The following is a 20,410-nucleotide window of genomic DNA, read 5'->3' as shown; positions in this document are numbered from 1 at the left end:
GTTCTCCTCGAGAGACTTCCCAACAGTTTTTTTTAATTCTAATGAAAAAAAAAAAGAAATGGAGTGGGTATATTCCTACACCGAAATATCCCTTTCCAGCTACTCAATACCACTTCGGATAGAGAGGGTAGAGTGTTAATAGTGGTTGGTCTGTTGTTTAACACGACTATCACCATGGTAATGTCTACACACCGAATTTGAATAGGACATCCTTTTTTAAGCATTTGCTGTCTCTAGTTCTGGAAAACAAGAAAGGCACACTAATATTGGACAGGGTCCTTAATGTTACAATTGACCCTTCCCTAGATTCAACTTCCCCAAATACGGCACTATCACCTAGACCTCCTGACTCAGTTTATAAGTGTTACAGACAGTTAGGCTTGGTGGACACGTGGAGGATTCAACTTCCTCAGCAAAGGAATTATACATTTTATTCCCACCCTTGGGCAATGTATTCTAGGTTAGATTACTTGTACATGGATCAATCTAGTTTATTTCTCAGCACTGACAGATATTAAACCGACGGCCTGGACTGACCATTCAATGGTTTCAATTGAATTAACATGGCCAGATACGCCAAAAAAAACGTTCATGTATAGATTAGATGAATATTTATTACATCACCCACCGACCCTTCAATCTCTAACAACATCTATCTCCGAGTATTTCCAGTTTAACAATAAGTCTGACTCATCACCCCTCACACTATGGGAAGCACATAAGGCATTCATATGGGGAGATTGCATTAAACATAAAGCACATCTAAAGAAGACATATAACCTTACAGTAAACTCTCTGACCACCCAACTGCACCGACTAGAACTCGAACATAAAAACTCTCCAAAGGACGCCAAACTCCTATCTTTAATTACAAGTAGTAAGAAGTGAATACAGCGCCAACAAGAGGCCAAGGGATAAATATACTCACAGAGAGATAAAAGAAGATTATTTAATGAACCATGTTAAAAAGCATCAGTAATAAAAGACTATATATAAAAAATGTAAAAAGCACATATAAATAAAATTACAAATACAGGAATATCTTACAGAAGCGGCTCAAAGGGCCAAAGCTGATAATTACAATAAAAACAGAGGTAATAACAGGTGATCAGTGTGAGTGGTACACCAGAATAAGAGTGTATACTGATAAAACAGAATTAGCCTAAGTACAACTGTAGCAAGTGCATCAAGCAAAAAACTAATAAACAATAATACAAACAATAGTGTTCAAAATTAGTGTTACAAAAATAGTGTTCCAAAAAATAGAAAAATGCACTGCAGTGCAAAAAAAGGGGGTAGCAAAATAATTGTATAGATACAATCAAATAGTGAGTGAGTGCAAATGGATATAAAAATGCTAGCTACTTAATCCAGTGAGGTTAAGATATAATTAAATAAAATACACAATATGCAATAACATAAAAAATAAAAAATAATAAAATATAAAATATAATCCAAAAAAGTGTTCAAAAAGTTGATCAACAAATGTTAGTGAAGAACAAAAATAAGTCAATCAAAACTAAAAAATGGAAAAAATGGGTGATGAAAAGCAAGGTGAAAGTGAGGAAATTGATTCCTTCCAATGTTAGTTACTTTGACAGATCCAAATTCCTGAGTGTGGTTGCTGAAGTAGCTGAATGGATCCTAGCACCTGTCAGCTGCTCCTATGGTATCCTAAAAAGTGTCCCTGTAAAAAAAAGAAATTCACAACATAGTGTATCCAATATGAGAATGAAGTAAAGATTAAAGTAATGCTTACCAATATGTCAACGCGTTTCTGCCCTCAAAAAAGGGCCTTTCTCAAGACTAGCTTTAATTACAACTACACTGTCATACTCTGCAAGGGAGCAGGTTCAGGAGTAAGGAGATGTTGTGCAGAGGTGTCAGGTTTTGGGGTTAATGTTGTGTATTGTCTGCGTGAGTCTTTCCTTTTAGGCATAATTAAACAGGTACAAGGTTTTAGGAAATAAAGGAGATGGTTTTATTTATAGGATAAAGCAATGTAGAGATATGCAATTAGGTAAGACAAAGTCTATAGATTGTTGTATTAGGCAGGAATACAGTTCTTTGTAATAAAAGGCAGGATACTTGCATATGCTGTAGACTGGAACAGTGAAATAACAGGCAGGAATGCAGATCTTTGTAATAACAAGCAGGATACTTGCATATGCTGTAGAACTGTATAATAACAGGCAGGAATGCAGAGCTTTGTGTAACAGACAGGATATTTGCATATGCTGAAGAATGGAACTGTGTAATAACACGCAGGAAAGCAGGGCTTTGTAATAACAAGCAGGAAACTTGCATATGCTGTAGAACTGGAACTGTGTAGTATCAGGCAGGAAAGCAGAGCTTGTATAACAGACAGGATACTTGCATATGCTGAAGACTGGAACTGTGTAATAACACTCAGGAATGCAGCGCCTTGTGATAACAAGCAGGATACTTGCATATGCTGTAGACTGGGCACAGTTGTAACAAACTGGAAACTTGTATAAACTGCAAACTGGTACTTTAAGGAAACTTGCATAAACTACAAACTGGAACTTTAAGGAAATTTGCATAAACTGCAAACTGGTACTTTTTAGAAACAAACAGGAAACTTGCATAAACTGCAAATTGGAACTTTGTAGAAACAAAGAGGATACTTGCATAAACTGCAAATTGGAACTTTGTAGAAACAAACAGGATACTTGCATAGACTGCAATTTGGAACTTTGTAGAAACAAACAGGATATTTGCATAGACTGCAATTTGGAACTTTGTAGAAACAAACAGGATATTTGCATAGACTGCAATTTGGAACTTTGTAGAAACAAACAGGATATTTGCATAGACTGCAATTTGAACTTTGTAGTATCAGGAAACAAGCAAGCAAAAGTACCTGAGTCAGTCCTTAGGAAAGAGAGTTTTAGGCAAGATCAACTGCCAGGAAATCAGTCCCGAAATGAAACACAGTGCCAAGGGATTATCCAGAAGAGTAGTCAGTAATTGAAGCAGAAATCAGGAACCAGGAAATCCAACAGATCTGTATTTCACACAGGATACAGGAGCAGAGGGTCTTTCAGAGTATCACTCTTAATGTCAAGGCACAGAATTGCAAACAAACCTCCCAGATAAAGCAGGCTTCTGATTAAATGATTTGTTTCAGCTGGCAAGCAGGTGGAGCCAGAGAGTGAAAAGTTGCATTAAACAGAAAAACACCATATTCTTTTCCTGTGATCAAGCCATCTGGTGGCATAGTGGTAAAACAACAGGCTGGGAAAGAACAGCAGCAGAAATAGAGACAGGTCCCAGGTTCAATTCCAGGCTGAACCATGACATACACGGAAGAATCTTAATAGAATCCTTCAGAAAGAGGCACAAAGGAAAGCCTTAATTTTAAGAAAAACCTTCTTTAACAAGGGAAACAGAACAGGCCCGTTATTAGCAAGAGCCCTAAAAACAAAAACAAGCCTTACACATATCCACAGGCTCAAAAAACTAGACGATACATACATCCATGATAGTAAGGAAATAGCAAATTGACTTAGTGACTTCTATAAACAATTTTAAAATCTAGAAACCCAAGCACATATTGAGGAAATGCAACAATATGTTAAGTCGGCGGGCTTAAATACGCTAACACAAACCCAAGCCAGTGAATTAGATACAGAAACATCTTAGTGATATTATGACACACATTTACCACAACAGTGAGTTCACAATTAATGCTGATCAAATTCACAAGGTCCACCGTGTCAGGATTGGTCTCTTTTTGAAACTATGACAACTTCCGCTTTTAAATTTACCTGTATTTAAGGTTTCAATTTGTTTGTAATTGTATCCATTTGTTTTTATGCCTGAGGAAAAGACCATTGGTCTAGAAACGCGTAGCAAATCTTGTATGGATTAAAGATTTTAACTTTATTATACGGAAGTTGTCCCATATTTTCATTAATCTAACCTGGAGAGGTTTTTTATTCTAATACCCACTGGAATCTGCAGTATACGTGCTGCACAGCCGTGGAGTTACTTCAATCAAGCAACGCTGAGATCCACCTGCCTGCATTACACCTGAGGCCACCCAGTGTGCTAATCACTGAGAGTGTTAGTCTGCCTGATAGCACCGGTCACAGAACGGTGCAGAGCTTTTCGGTAAGCCTTTTTGAATACTTTTTCTCTCTGAGCCTGTAACAACAGTATCACGCTATGTGGTGCCCTCTTTTTTCCAAATAATTAAGAATTAGATAGGCCAATTTCCTTAAAATAAATTCTAACGGTTATTTCACATGTCAGTATATTTATAAAAATCTTAGTAGTACTCTCCAAATAATATGTGAGTATATAGCAGGGTTATAACTGAAATATTTAACAATCTTTCTTTAAACTAAACCCACAATCAAACATACATTTGCTAAGACAATAAAATTAATCTAAATATCTGAATTATTTATTATTAGTAAATAACTATGGACACATTGATATATATATATTTGTAAGTTTTAAAATAGGAGTCAATATGATATGCGTTAAAACAAAAACTATTTAAAATATGCTATGCAAAGCTCATGCAAATTTATCTTTAAAACCAGCCTTACTCACAATTGAATTTCATTCAATTAATACAATGAGGCTAAATAGAAACCACTAAACATTCAGACTGGCACAATTCTAAACAGTGCTTAAATCAAACAATAGGTCAATATATGTATACTCAGCTATTTAGCTAAAATTTGATTCTAATACAATTCTAACTTGGATACTAAAGTACATAAATTCTTAATATGAACAGTTATTTAAATGTCTATTTATTTAGATTGGAGCAATTCTTATTTGCTTATAATTAAAACCAATTCTAAGATAACTATATATATATATATATATATATATATATATATATATATATATATATATATCCTATATTCTGCACAGATGAATTATTTAGCATGCAAGATACAAACTTAGCCTTATATCAGATTATGAGCACAGTTAAAATACAGAGTGCTCTTTAAATTTATTTGCTATAGCAATTTCTTAATACATTACCAAAATGATATTCAGCTTCAAGACTTGTCCCACCTCATATGAAATAAGTGTAATTGCAATGGATAAGGAGAAGTATGGCCCACTTTGTTTTATAGTTTGACTGTCTCCCACGCAACAGTTCAGTCAGTTACAAACTCAGCAGCCAGTCCCTTTCTATTCCTGCATACAACTTTTATTCTTAATCATAGGTGTGGAATATGGGCGGCCCTTCGAAACCTGCTTTGTTATTTGCCCTTACGAAGCTGATTATCCCATTGGTTCAGTATATATGGTTGATATGGAAACGCATCCTTTAAACAGTTAAATCTCTTAACTGCTATACTGGATCTTGGCCCTTAGGTGGCAGCATTGCAACACAGACAAATTCACATTTAACTATTTCTAGACAGTGAAGGAAAATATTTCTTTAAAATGTGTAACAAATACCATAATTTTCTTACATTAATAAGTTATATGTTTATATGTACTGTATTATGTCACATTATTTATTCTGATCAATTTGACATGAAACATCAATATATTATATTAAAACAGTTTATACTGCCAATTATTCTGAAATTAATGGCATTTATACATCTAATATGGTATTCATACAGATACAATATGTTTTACATTTTACAATTTCAGCATATATGAATTGATGCCTGCAAAAGAAATGGAAATAATTGTTAGAAATTATTTAAGCATTCATATGTCTGTTTGCAACATTATTAATGTAGTTAGTATTCAATACAACAATTATTTATTTAATATAATGTGTTTCAGTTCATATACATATATGGGTTATTTGAATTATTTCAAACATACTTGAAACTACTGGCATCATTCCTCTTGTAAAAAAAATGTATTTATTTTTATTTGTGTCACCTTCCCCCCAGCTGTATGTCTTCAATACGTCTTCAAATGTCAGAGATTCAGTGAGATAGAACTGTTGTTTTCACACGTGTCTGTAGCACATGTCTTACTTTGAAGTCACAAAGATTTAGGTGACAAATTCCAAAGGGGCCCTTGAGCACACCCTCCACTCAAAACACAGACTATTTACTCTAAATAATCAAAGGGGTTTCCTGTAATTTCAGTACTATGCTTATCAAGCTATTTTAGATTTTATCATCTCTCTCATCACCAAATGTCTTAGAGTCATAAAACTCTGCATATATAGTCAAATGAACAGGGTCACTGAGTTATAGTTCCTTTAGAAAAAAATGTTTGTGTGCTTTACACAGCAGGAGGATGTGCTTCAAAGCTGTGCTGATTTTCAATCCTGATAAACGTGCATTCACCTAGCCAAAATCAACTTGTAGGGGGTTTTGAGTTAAATCCTGACATCAGAATTTCTATTCTACAGCACATCTGATAAAATAGGCGGCTTCATATATACACACATCCTTTTCATATTATTTTCATTTATGTATATATATTAGTATATATATATATATATATATATATATATATATATATGTCATTGACCTGTACCCTGACATAATTCCCCCTTTCAAATTCAAATATATGTAGGACACATGTGTTTGAATTGGATCAAAGTCAGTGGTACTCGGTGAGGATGTTGGCCATATACATCATAGACAGTCTCTTATGTAGAAAGTTTGTTATTTTGAGCCTTCATGTTTATCGGTTTGGCATCTTTAAACTACAGTATGTCTTTAGTTCATTTGGGGATATGACACTTCATTCTCCATCTATGACTTGTAGTTGGGACCTAGGATGACATGCCCGCAATTGATTGATATGGACCCATTTATCTATGAAACTTTCATTTTTGGGGATCCGTATTTTATAGGCCACTGGAGATATTTTGTCAGTAATGACAAAAGGACCTTTCCATGATGGAAGAAATTTCTTCTCCCTAACCTGATCTCTTCCAAAGTTATAAAGATAAACTTTATCATTTATTTCATATTCCTTTTTGGACGTTTTGAGATCATAATAGGTTTTAGTGGTAGTTGCGGCTCTTTCTAAATTCCTTTGAGCAAATGCAAAGGCATATTGCAGGTGCTTTCTTAGGTTCTCCACATATTGATGTGTATTGGCAGCGTTTATCAAGTTTTGGTCTGATGTACGGTACAGCAGATGCTGAGGTAGAACCATTCTTCTACCAGTCATCAGTTCAAAAGGTGACACCTTGGTAGCACTACTTGGAGTTGCTCTTAATGCCATTAAGACTAGAGGTAGTTTTACATCCCAGTCTTTACCCGTTTCACTCACAAACTTTTTGAGGATTTTAACAATGGACTGGTTGTAACGCTCTACACCACCACTTGAGGCAGCTCTATAAGCAATATGGAGCTTTCTTTTTACCCCTAGTATTTTCCACATTTTGGTCATCACTTCGCTAGTGAAGTGGGTTCCCCGATCTGATTCAATTCTTTGGGGCAAACCAAATCTGGAAAATAAGTGGTTGATGAGCAATGCTGCGCATGTTTCAGCACTATTGTTAGGTGCACTGATGCACTCTACCCATTTAGTGAACAGACATGTCACGGTTAACATGTATTTGTTACCTCTTGATGACCTAGTTACAGGACAAATACAATCAATTTTTTATCTGACCATGGCATTATCATCCCCCTTTTCTGCAATGGCGCTCTATGCGTTGGTGCAGTGGGTTGGAACTGTGGGCAGATTAAACACCCTTGACAGTAGGTTTGAACATCTTTCAACATGTGTGGCCAAAAAGTGTAATCACGCAATATTTCATACGTGAGTTTGGCACCACGATGACCAGATGTGGGAGCATCATGGGCATGTTTAAGCATTAGACCTCTGAATTTGGTGGGTACTACCCATTGCTGAATGCCAGTTTTGGAGGTTCTCATTAACAAACCATCCTGTAATTTGAATTGTGTTCTGGATTTCATTAAGATTCTAAGATCTTCTTTGCCAATACAATCATCTTTTGAGATGGAGTTGCTTTCAGGATCTTCTATGTGTTTATAGAAGATGCCTACAATGGGGTATTCTTTTTGACTAGTGATCAGGTCCTCACTAGGAGAATCCTGACTCCATTGTACCAAGTTAGGCTCACTCTGTTGTTTTGCCTGGTTTCTGGTAATGGCTTCTACCTGAATTGCACCCATTAAGTGTTCAATATTAAGAAGTTCTCCAATTAAGGCTCCTTGTTTGGCTAATGAATCCGCAAGGTCATTGCCTTCCTTATCTGGACCTAGAACTCTGGAATGACCCTTGGTCTTTTTCCAGTATATGGTTAAATCATTGGATACCACTAGATTATCAATCTCGCAGAACAACTTGCCATGCTTGACTGGTTTGCTATTGCTTTTCTGCATGCCATTTCTTTTCCAAGTTGGCAGGTATTCAACAAAACCGTCACGCACATAATTTGAGTCAGTTATGATCACAAATTCATGAATACCATGTTCAATAGCCATTTCAATGGTTTTGAGAATAGCAGTGAGTTCTGCAACTTGACTGGATCTTGGTCCAATGTTGAAACCTATAGACATATTTGAGAATCCATTTGCCCAAGTTATACCAATGCCAGCGACTAATCTGCGCTCATTATCAATAGTGGCATGGTAAGAACAACCATCAACATATACCCAAGGTAATGTTTGACAATGGTCCTCATTGTACATTTCATATGGGGAAAGCAATTGTTCCTCCAGGAAATCATCTTCTGATAATTCTTCCCCAGGATCTCTAGCAGTACAGTCGTGGAGCTCGGCAAGCCCCTGTGCGACTGGATTCTTTTTATTCTGCTTGTAGCGAATTTCTAAGGGCCAGCCCTGTAAGGAAAGAGTCCACGCTGTTATGCGGCTATTAGACAAATTCCCATCTCTTATTCTCTCACTTTGCAAATATAGCAAAGGCTGGTGGGCCGTTTATACAATAATTTTCTCGCCCTGTATACCGTATTGTCCCGAGTATAGGCCGCACTTTTTCCCTTAAAATAAGTCTTTAAATTAGGGGTGCAGCCTACAATCAGGCTTTTGCACAAAACACCATAAAAGTACTGCTATATGGTAAGTACCTTGAACGGTCCGTGTTGGGGTTGGGCGGAAGTGCTGTTTTGTTTCAGAGAGGAGTTAGGGCACACACTGGGCTTCCTGGAGACTCTTATGGCTGCCACCGACCCCACACTCAAAGCTGCACTCAGGAGATCTGGAACACAGCCCGACAGGAGAGATCTTGAGCCACCACACCAGCACAATGCTTGGGAGTTAAATCCCCTGATTGCCGAGCAGAGAGTTAGTGACGTCACGCAGATCTGACAGCTTGGAGTCGTCAACCTAAGAGGTCCCAAGAGAAGCCGACGCTGGTGAGAGCCTGTCAGAGGGACAGCTATCAGCTAGAGGGCCAACTGTCACCTATCCTGTACTGTGGGAGAGGTTGCCGATCGGAGAGTCAGTGGATGTCACGGCGGGTTCGACAGCTCTGAAATGTTAACCGCGGGGGTTACCTAGAGAAGCTGATGCTGGTGAGAGCCTGTCAGAGGAACAACGGTCACTTATCCTGTTTCCCATAATCGTTGTGTGTGATGATCCATTAAGGGGGAAGGTAAGTTACACAGTTGCTACCTTGAAAATGCTGGGCTGTCTGGGCTGTATACTCACTAAAGAGAATATCACCATATATAGGATATTGAAGATAGATTTGTCAGAAGTCAGCTATGGACCTGTAACCTGAGCCCTTACAGGAAATCAGAAAAGAGGGTTAGAGGGGATAAGAGGGTGAGGAGGACTGAGGGGAGGCTTGTATAAGGTATATAGGTAGTTAATTGGGTGAGTAGTGGGCACTGTGTGAGGAAAGGAGACTGATTGGGTTAAGAGGAGGCAGTAATATGTATATTTAAGTTAAAAATGTAATTTCTTTTCAATGGCACCAAACTTTAAGGGTGTGGCTTATAATCAGGAGCGGCCTATACTCGGAACAATACGGTATTACTGCGGAAATTTTGTAGAGCCCATACAGTAGATAAGAGGGCTTTTTCACAATCGCTAAATTTTATTTCTACTGGGGATAGAGTTTTGCTCGCATAAGCAATGGCTTTGCTTAAATGATCATGCTTTTGGTATAAAACAGCACTCATGCTTACATCTGTGTAACCTGTCTCTAAGAAGAAAGGTTTACCACCTTCAGGGTACGCTAAGCAAGGTGCTTGAGTGAGTTTTCTTTTCAGCTCTTTTATGGCTGTCTCTTGAGACTCAATCCAGTGCCATTTCATATCCTTCTTTAGAAGAAGTAGTAGTGGTTTAGCTAATTCTGCATAATTATCAATGAATTTGCGAGAATAATTTGTCATACCCAGGAATGACCTCAATTCCTTTAAGTTAGTTGGGTTTTTAGAATTTACTATAGCTTCCACCTTTTTCTTCTGAGGATTTAGTCCTTCAGAAGTAACTTCATGTTCCAAGAAGTTTACATGAGTGCGGCACCATTGAGCTTTTTGTAGGGATAATTTGACACCTGCCCTTTAAAGTTGGCTGAGGACGTGTTTAAGCTCTGCGATGTGTTTTTCAAAGTCTGTGCTTTTGATTAAAACATTTCCAGTGCATCAGGCATAGCCTTATGCATGAATACAGCAAATTCATGTCCAGAATTTATGTATCCAAAAGGAAGTCTTTGAAATGCATACTGGACCTTTTGGAATGAGAATGCCAGCTTATACTGGTCCTCCACATGTACCTTTATGGTCCAATACCCCTGGGCACAATCAATGGCAGTGAATATTTTGTATCCCTGCATCTGTGCTAGGCATTGGTCAATATATGGCACAGGCCAGGCAGACATGTACACTCGTTTGTTTACCTGTCTTAAATCAGCACACAAACGCCATTGTCCATTGGGCTTGAGAACACCTAGAATAGGATTATTATAAGAGCTGTGCACCTGTCTGATAATACCTCTTTCTTCCAGGTTCCTTATGATTTCTGCAAGAGAATCATATGAGGCCAAAGGAAGTCTGTATTGTTTAACAAAGACAGGTGGTGCATCGGGATCTGTTTGTATTCTTGCAATGTGCAAGTCTGTAGTACCACAGTCATAAGAATCCTTAGCAAAAATATCCTTGTATTCCATCAGGAGTTCTCGCAGTTGTTGGCGTTCATCATCGCTGGAACAGCCATTAGCTAAGGATATTTGTTCCTCGACTATTTGCTGAAATCCTGGAAATATTTCAGGCTGTCCTATCTCATTGGCTTCTTCCAACCTAGAGGTGAGATCCCCTTGATTATAGTTTACATTGCCCCCATGACTCTGGAAATTGGGGTAATCTTGCTGTTTGATTGGCTGATCAAACACTAGAGAGGCTTCTTCAATTTTACAGATGCCTTCCTCTGAGCTGAAGGGATAAATAGACTGAATATTAAATAGACCCTCTGGCATAGATGCAAAGGATTGTTCTATTAATTGTTCATCAGTTAAGTATCCTTGAGGTATTAGCCCAATTATATTATTCTGGAATCCAAAAGTGTAATAACTTGATTCCAGTGCATATCCTATGGTAGTTCCCTTGGATAATGTTATATCCTGTGGGGTCATGTTATGCACATTAATATGTATTGGAACAGTTCCAATATTCACCATAGGAGTGTAGGTCACTGTGACACCCAGATTTTGTATTCTATGGGAGAGGCAAATTAGTGTTTCAGAAGTTTTTAATTTCTGACCTCTCTACCTGTAAGTGTAAAAGAAATTTATCAGCCCCAGCAGGAATTATAACATCGCTAGAGACCTGCATATTCACAGCATATGGCAATTGCTGGTTTGATTTCAGGGCTGCATTTCTCCCATCGGGCAAAAGTCCTGGCCCTGATGGCTTTACTAATTCTTAGTATAAGACTTTCAAAGTACTCCTAGCACCCCACTTATTAACCTTATTCCAAGCCATCGACGACACATTAAAATTCTCACCGGATATGCTGACTGCCCATATCTTGGTAATCCTTAAACCTGGCAAACCACAAGAACAGCCCGGCAGTTATAGGCCAATCTCATTATTAAATTCAGACATAAAAATATTTAGTAAAATTCTGTCAAACCGTATCAATATAGTTCTGAATGAACTAGTACATACAGATCAGGTGGGTTTTGTCCCACACCGTGAGGCCCGGGACAACGCAATTAGAGCCTTAACTCTCACAGATTCTGCAAAATTGCAGAATATTATATCAGTTCTGATGACAACGGATGCCGAAAAGGCGTTCGATAGGAAAAATTGGCAATTTCTAAAGAACACACTAGAATAATTTGGATTTGGAGCTAAAATGATCCCCCGAATTCACAGCTTTTATTTCCAACCAAGCGCCAGAGTGAGAGCCAATGGTATGCTATCATATCCATTTCCTATTCAAAATGGTACTCGTCAGAGATGCCCGCTTTCATCCATCTTATTCATCCTTACTATGGAAGTCTTGGCTTCCTGGCTTCCTATATCCGCTCAAATAACGACAAAAAAGGTATAATAACAGGCCCAACAATTTTATAATAGCAATGTACGCGGACGATGTCCTACTCTCCATCTCATCTCCCTTAAGCTATATTCCGGCTATAATGTCAGAGATTGACATTTGGCAGACTTTCAAACTTTTTAGTAAATAAATCAAAATTGGAAATCCTAAACATATCCCTTAGCACGTCTGAATTTCACAATCTTTCCTTTATTTGCCCTTTACATTTACAGACAGAGTCAATTAAGTACCTAGGTATTCACATCTCTCCACTCTACTCTCTTTAAGAAAAATTATGAAGCATTACTTCACACTAAACTTAGAGATCTCACTAAACTTAGCTGGGCGACTAAACCTCTCTCGTGGGGGGGGGGGAGGATTTAATCCATAAAGATGACGAATCTCCCAAAAATTCTATATGTCCTACAGGCCCTACCAATACATCTCCCTAATTGGTTCCTGACTCGTATACAAAGGCATATCAATTCCTATATATGGGGCAAATGCAAGCCTAGGATCAACCGAAATACTCTTTACAGACCAACGATACTGGGAGGCCTGGGACTTTCAAAGATCGAAGAATACTACCATGCTGTGACTCTCCAGAGAATTCTGAATTGGCATGGAGCTGGTGATCACAAAGTCTGGGTCTCTAAAGATTCCCACATCATGCAGGCACCATTAGTACATGCACTATGTTGGGTACCCACTGACTTACGACCAAAACAATGCCATCACCTGGAACTCCATAAACATTTATTTAAGAACTGGGAGAGGATAAAGACAGCCAATCCCCATATTTAGGAGATTGACAATTCCATTATGCAGGTTCACAGAGGGGGGGGGGGAATGACTGGACAGAAACAAACTTGATAATATAGCTGATGGGAGATTCACAGGCTAGCTTAAATATGCACAACTCCAACCAGTGTTAATTTTGATGGCAAATTTCGATTTAGTCTTAGTTTTAGTCTTTTGACTATTTTAGTCATCTGAATTGTTTTAGTCTTAGTCTAGTTTTAGTCGACTGAATCTCCAGGAGATTTTAGTAGACTAAATCTCCAGTAGATTTTAGTCAACTAAAATCTAAGAGGTTTAGTTAAAGTGTAATGCATTATTTAAGCATTTCTCTATAATTTGCAAAATGATTATATACTCCAGGAGTAAACATAACACCTGTTATTATTTATGGTATTAAGGTTTAATCATGCAATACAGACACAGATTTAGCCGTTGTGATATATAACATCTTAATTAAACTTAAAATGAAATAAAACCAAGTTTAATAAACAAACAGAAGTGCAACTTTAAAATATAAAAAAACTAAACTGTAAACTGTATTGGCTGTATTGCACATATTACCCAATATAAAACTTTAACACTTCTCTGTTAATAATTAAAACAAATATCAAGTAACTCAACACAACAAAACGTTTCTGCACCTAGCACGGGCTCAGCATAACTTAAACCCATACTCGTGGTTTATGCTTATTTCCATAGGAAGAATCAATTGATTGTTCACAGATTCGAAACATTTTCGGCAACGATATTAGCACTGCTGTAGAACTTCCAAACTCATTATATACTCCTGGAGTAAAGGTTTATTAACCTGTTTTTATTTATGGTATTACGGTTTGAACATGCAATACAGATTTAACAGATTTAACTGTTGTGGTATATAACATGTCTTTATTTATCTTAAAATTTAATAAAATTAAATTTGACAAAAGAGCAGTATTTAGATAAAGATTGATTATAACACCTTGCATAAAATATTTTTGTCAGCAAATTTTTATTTAGTTTTAGTCATAGTCTTTTGACTAAAATGTCATTTTGATTTAGTTCTAGTCATAGAGGCCTATTTATCAAGCCGTTAACTATGCTGCATTCGCCGGCACCAATACACTCGCCTAACATCGCAGACCGGAATACGAACTCCATATTTATAAAAAAAAGCCACGCACCAAGTACGGGGCGATGATCAGCGGACTGTTGTAACTAGCAGTCTAGCAGAAAAAAAGCTCCCCATTGCCCTGAAAAGGGCATTTGTATGGGCATTGCCCTTAAAAGAGCAATTAGCTCTTTTACTGCCCAAAGTCCCTACTCTAAAAATAAAACCCACCCAATAAACCCTTAAAAAAAACCTAACACTAACCCCCGACAATCCACTTACAGTTTTCGAAGACCGGACATCCATCCTCATCCAAGCCGTCAGACATCCATCCTCATCCAAGCCGTCAGAAGTCTTCATCCAAGCAGGCCAAAGTCCTCATCGAAGCCGGCAGAAGTCTTCATTCAGACGGCATCTTCTATCTTCATCCACCCGGCATGGAGCAGATCCATCTTCAAGACATCTGACGCAGAGCATCCTCTTCTTCCGATTGTCAACGTAGAATGAAGTTTGCCTTTAAGGTACGTCATCCAAGATGGCTTCCCTTACATTACGATTGGCTGAAAGAATTCTAACAGCCAATCGTAATGTAAGGGAAGCCATCTTGGAATTAAAGGGGAACAAAATCCTATTGGCTGTTGCAATCAGCCAATAGGATTGAGCTCACATTCTATTGGCTGATTGGAATAGCCAATAGAATGCAAGCTCAATCCTATTGGCTGATGGATGAAGATAGAAGATGCCCTCTGGATGAAGACTTCTGACGGCTTCGATGAGGACTTCAGCCCGCTTGGATGAAGACTTCTGCCGGCTTCGATGAGGACTTCTGCCGCTTGGATGAGGATGGATGTCCGGTATTCAAAAACTGTAAGTGGATCGTTGGGGGTTAGTGGTTTTTTTAAGGGTTTATTGGGTGGGTTTTATTTTTAGAGTAGGGAGTTTGGGCAGTAAAAGAGCTAAATGCCCTTTTAAGGGCAATGCCCATACAAATGCCCTTTTCAGGGCAATGGGGAGCTTAGGTTATGTTAGATAGGGTTTTTATTTGGGGGGTTAGTTGTGTGGGTGGTGGGTTTACTGTTGGGGGGGTGTTTGTAATTTTTTTTTTCCTTCAGGTAAAAGAGCTGATTTCTTTGGGGCAATGCTCCGCAAAAGGCCCTTTAAGGGCCATTGGTAGTTTATTGTAGGCTAGGGGTTTTTTTATTTGGGGGGGGGCTTTTTTATTTTGATAGGGCTATTAGATTGGGTGTAATTCTTTTCTATTTTTGATACTATGGGGTTTTTTTTGTTGTAACTTAGTGTTTTTTATTTTTTGTAACTTAGCGTTTATTTTTTTGTAATTTAGTAATTTTTAATTGTAGATTAAAATCATTTGAGAGGGGTTAGGTTTTTAAATATGTATTATAGTTAATTTAATTGGTAGTTTAATGTAACTTTAGTATAATAGTTAGGGTAGGTTAATTAATAGTTTAATATAGCTTAATGTAATTTTAGTATAATAGTTAGGGTAGGTTAATTAATAGTTTAATATAGTTTATTTTAATTCTAAAGGTAAGTTTTAATTTATTATAAGATAGGGATGAGGTAATTTTAATGTAAAGTTAGCGGGTTGTTAGGTTTAGGGATTAGTATCTTAATTTAGGTTATGGCGATGTGGGGCTGGCGGTTTAGGGGTTAATAGGTTTAGTAAGTGGTAGTGATCTGGGAGGCCAGGGGTTTAGGGGTTAATAATTGTATCACAGTTGCGGCTGGGTCGGGGAGCGGCGGGATAGGGAATAATAACTTTATGTAGGTGGCGGCGATGTCGGGGCGGCAGATTAGGGGTGTTTAGACTCGGGGCTTATGTTAGAGTGTTACGTGTAAACGTTGCGTGTTTTCTACCATAGAAATCAATGGGATATCTGGCAGCATCGAACATAAGCTTTCGCTGCTTTCAGACTCCCATTGATTCCTATAGCATCTGCGGCCTCCAGGGTGGCGGATTGAAAACCAGGTACGATGGGCCAGAATAGTGGCGAACGTACCTGTTAGAAATTTGTTAACTTGCAAAAGGTGTCAGATAGTGCCGAATTTGTATTTGGGCCATCTGCAATGATGTAAGCATTGATCTGTGTCAGATTGAGACCGGTGGATCGTATGTTACGTCACAAATTTCCACTTTTGCCGGTCTGTAGGCTTTGATAACTAGGTCGAATCAAGCTCGCCACAATTATGCTGCAGAATTCTGGCGTATTTGCGGTTGACGGCTTGATAAATAGGCCTCATAGTCTTTTGACTAAAATGTTATTTTAGTTTTAGTCGTATTTTATTCATCAGAATTTCTTAAATTTTATACTAATTTTAGTCTAGTTTTAGTCAATGAAATTAACACTGACTCCAACACTTTATACAAACTTCCTCATATAAAAAAGACTTACTACGCCACCTAACACCTTTCGAGAGTTTATATGACAAGGGCATTATGATTCAAAGACCACTTTCCTTCTCTTGCAAACTCATTTGCCTTCATACACAACCAAATGGGCCTTAGACCTTCACACAGATATAGATCAGAAAGATTGGGGTAAAATATTCCAAAGAACTAAGAAATCTTCCACATCCCCACAGATACTTGAGATGAATTATACAATGTTATTGCGCTGGTAATTAACACCAACAAGACTGAACACTATATATCCTGAATCCTCACAAACATGTTGGAGGGGGTGTGGGGAACCAGGCAGCTTAATACATATGTGGTGAGATTGCCCAAAAATAGAATCATTCTGGAGAGAGGTAGAACTTCACTTTCAATCACTAACGGGGGAATCATTCAAACTAAACCCCATAACTGCTTTAGTAAATGACAACCCTAACCTTCCATGTAAATTGAAAGCCCTTCTCGTCAAGATAGGACTTAATAGTGCTAGGTCTTTAATTGCCCAAGCATGGAAAACGCCAGTACCCCCCATGAAGACGATGTGGTTAGATAGGATGGCTGAACTCCTAGGCCTGGAGGAATACGGTTACATTAAATGCAATAAATTACCCTTCTTTTTAGATGCCAGATTTCGATGGGAAGATTTAAACCCACCCCCTCTTGCCAATCCCTCCTAGTCCTATAATAACAGCCCCTCAGCATCAACATAATGTCAACGGAGATGGGGAGCCCCCCCGGCCTTAGGACGTGAGACAATTCTAGCCATTATCTTTATTCTTAATTTTGCATTGTATATTTGTTCAGCCGACTGCTTCATGAATACCTTACAGATGAAAAGCCTGGAAATTGTTAGCTGGCTAGGGTACACCGTTCTTTAGACGACATTGCTGAACAACTGAATCTATGCCTATTATACACTGCAAAATGGAAACAAAATAATAATAATAAAAATAATCAGATTGGGATGATTTAACTCTGTAGTTCTAAAGCTGCACTCACTTATTAAATGGTGACCTAGGTGTATATGTAATTTTTCAATGGAATATTTTCACACAAAGGGGCCTATCTATCAAGCTTCATATGGAGCTTGAAGCCCCGTGTTTCTAAAGACCGCTGCTCCATAACCTGTCCGCCTGCTCTGAGGAGCTGGACAGACATTGCTGCAATTCAACCCGATCGAATACGATCGGGTTGATTGACACCCCCCTGCTAGCGGCAGGTAGATTGGCCTCAAATCTGCAGGGGGGGGGCGTTGCATCAGCAGTTCACAAGAGCTGCTTGTGCAATGCTGAATGCGGAGAGCGTATTGCTCTCCGCATTTAGCGAGGTCTGTCGGACATGATCCGCAATGTCGAATCATGTCTGACAGGCCTTTCATAAATAGGACCCATAGACTATTTGGTTTTACTTTTATTGCACTTCTTATGTAGCATAGAAATTGATTGGTTGTTAGGTACATGTGATTGCATTGCACCTGATTGTGAACAAGTTCATACTTGTTTGATGCCTTCATTTAATAGTTTTTTTTTCAAAATCTTTTGATTGGCAGTCTAGGACACATGACCGCAATGTTTCTGAATGTACCTGACTGGTAACTGGTAACTCCTGAATTAAGAACATATTGGGCTATATTACGAGTGGAGCGCTATTTATAGATCCTACGTTAACATCATTAGAAGTACGTTTTTTGCACTTGTAGGGTTTTTGCATGTGCGCTAACCCGACCATAAAGTGAGGAAAACCTAACACCCAGTGTGTGCCATGGCTCATACACACAGTATACCCTTCCCTACCTTTGCAGAAGACCTGACCATACTCCCAGCTGCCTTCCACAGTGTGTACCAGGAGGTCATATACGCATGGCATGAAGAAGTAGGTGGGACTGCATGCAAAAGCTTTCTGGCTTTCCCGGAAAAAGTTCAAACCCTACCACTGTACACTACATGCTGGGAAATATAGTCCAGAATTGTAGTGGCACAATACAGAGAGTGAATTAATAAACTATATCTTCCAGCATGCTGTGTTTTTCACACTAAAATGGAGCTATATATTCAGGACGATTAAAAAGAAGAAAACACACAATCAAATGTCTTTGTACTCCAGGTGGGGAGGAAAATCCAGGGGGACAAATTCTTTATATGATGTTTATATTTACAATAGATGGAAATGATTAATTTCTACTTATATTATGTATCATGTAAAATTATTGTGTATTTCTTCTTGATATATTCATTCATTGAAGGAAATATAAAGATTTTTGCTTTTAATAAAAAAAGGTAAATATGCTATACAGAAAACGACGTATAGCTTTGATTTTATAACTGATTTCCTACCTTTATTGCAGTAGATGCAATCTGTATATGATGAAGTCTACGAAGAGTGCTGTCTCTATCTATAAAGTAAGAGGCAGCTAGCTGGTGAAGAGTCTCCAGAGTCACAGAAGAGCTGTTACTAATCGGATCTGTAGTTTCCAAGCTTTTACTAAGCTTCCTCTTGTCCACAAAAATTGTAAGTGATTCTTCTCCTTGAAGAGGAAAAAAAAAACATATTACATAAAGAGATATTAAAAACTTTGGGATGGTAAAATAAAATGATAAATCGTATTTATAAAAAAAAAAATCTCTGCAATATACTTTCATTATTTATTTTGTCCCCTTTTCCTGTAACTCCATTCTGAAATTGGCAGTTTTTTAGTTCCTTTTATAAATGGAAGTGCAGAACACTGTTATTCTCCACACAGATATTGGCTGCACACTCTAGTAACCAATTTATAACTGTCCCTAAAATAGCCACAGCAGAGAATGTAACCTAAGTTACTACATGGCAGCTCCCATTGAATTAAAGACATTAAAACCATACGCTTATTTTGTCAATATTTAAACAGATAATTAAACTTTTAAAAATACATCTATATGCTATTATCAGACTAATCTTTTCTTTGAATACATCATTCTATCTAGGATTTATTTACGGCTAGATTACAAGTGAAGCACTAATTTATAACGTACCCGCAAACGGTTAATTTGACCGTTTGCGGGAACACAATAAATAACAAGCCATTACAAGTGGCTGGTTATTGTTACTGCAAACGCTTATAAAATTAACCAGAGATCAGATCTGTTTTTTTTAGCATTTAAAAAAAAAAGAAAACTGCAGAAAAATGCCTGTACATTGCGGTCTATGGGAACTGCGTGTTCCCAGTAAATATATATGTATATGCTTAATATATCATATACATATATACTTACACTTTGCTGCCCTCGCTGCACTACTTTGCCCCCTTCTCTGCGTAGGGATTCCAGGTGTCTGCGACAAAATACCGGACAGATAAGCGGGGGGAGGGGGGCGGGTTTAAAAATAAACTAGTGTATATATATATAATTATTTAGCTTCACTTGTAAACTAGCCCTACATGTCATTGGCCTACAATACATTCTGCAGTTTTAGACTACATATGTAATTGAATAACAGTTACACAGCTGGGTAACATTTTTTATGTTCTAACTTATTTGTTCTAATGCCATGTGCATGTGTGAAATAGCTTAGGCCAGCACAATACAGTGAGTTATCTTTATGCTTTTAGTGTTTGCATTTAGTTTCCGGGAAGCCATGGGACCTTTTAGTGGTCTAGTGTATACTTACCAAGCA

At 37.9% G+C, this 20,410-nt stretch overlaps 1 protein-coding gene across 2 annotated transcripts in view; it reads right to left on the bottom strand.

The window, feature by feature from the left end:
- The window catches only part of BRINP3 (BMP/retinoic acid inducible neural specific 3), a 503,104-nt gene that overhangs the window by 276,874 nt on the left and 205,820 nt on the right, over nt 1–20,410 (bottom strand). For both annotated transcript variants that reach the window (XM_053693750.1, XM_053693751.1), the window contains one exon: nt 19,096–19,286. In XM_053693750.1, the coding sequence (XP_053549725.1) occupies nt 19,096–19,286 (191 nt within the window). The remainder of the gene's footprint in view (nt 1–19,095; nt 19,287–20,410) is intronic.

The sequence above is a fragment of the Bombina bombina genome, chromosome 10, assembly GCF_027579735.1.
Source record: "Bombina bombina isolate aBomBom1 chromosome 10, aBomBom1.pri, whole genome shotgun sequence".
Lineage (NCBI taxonomy): Eukaryota > Metazoa > Chordata > Amphibia > Anura > Bombinatoridae > Bombina > Bombina bombina.
The sequence above is the reverse complement of the archived record's forward strand: the minus strand, read 5'-3'. Positions and strand labels throughout refer to the sequence as shown.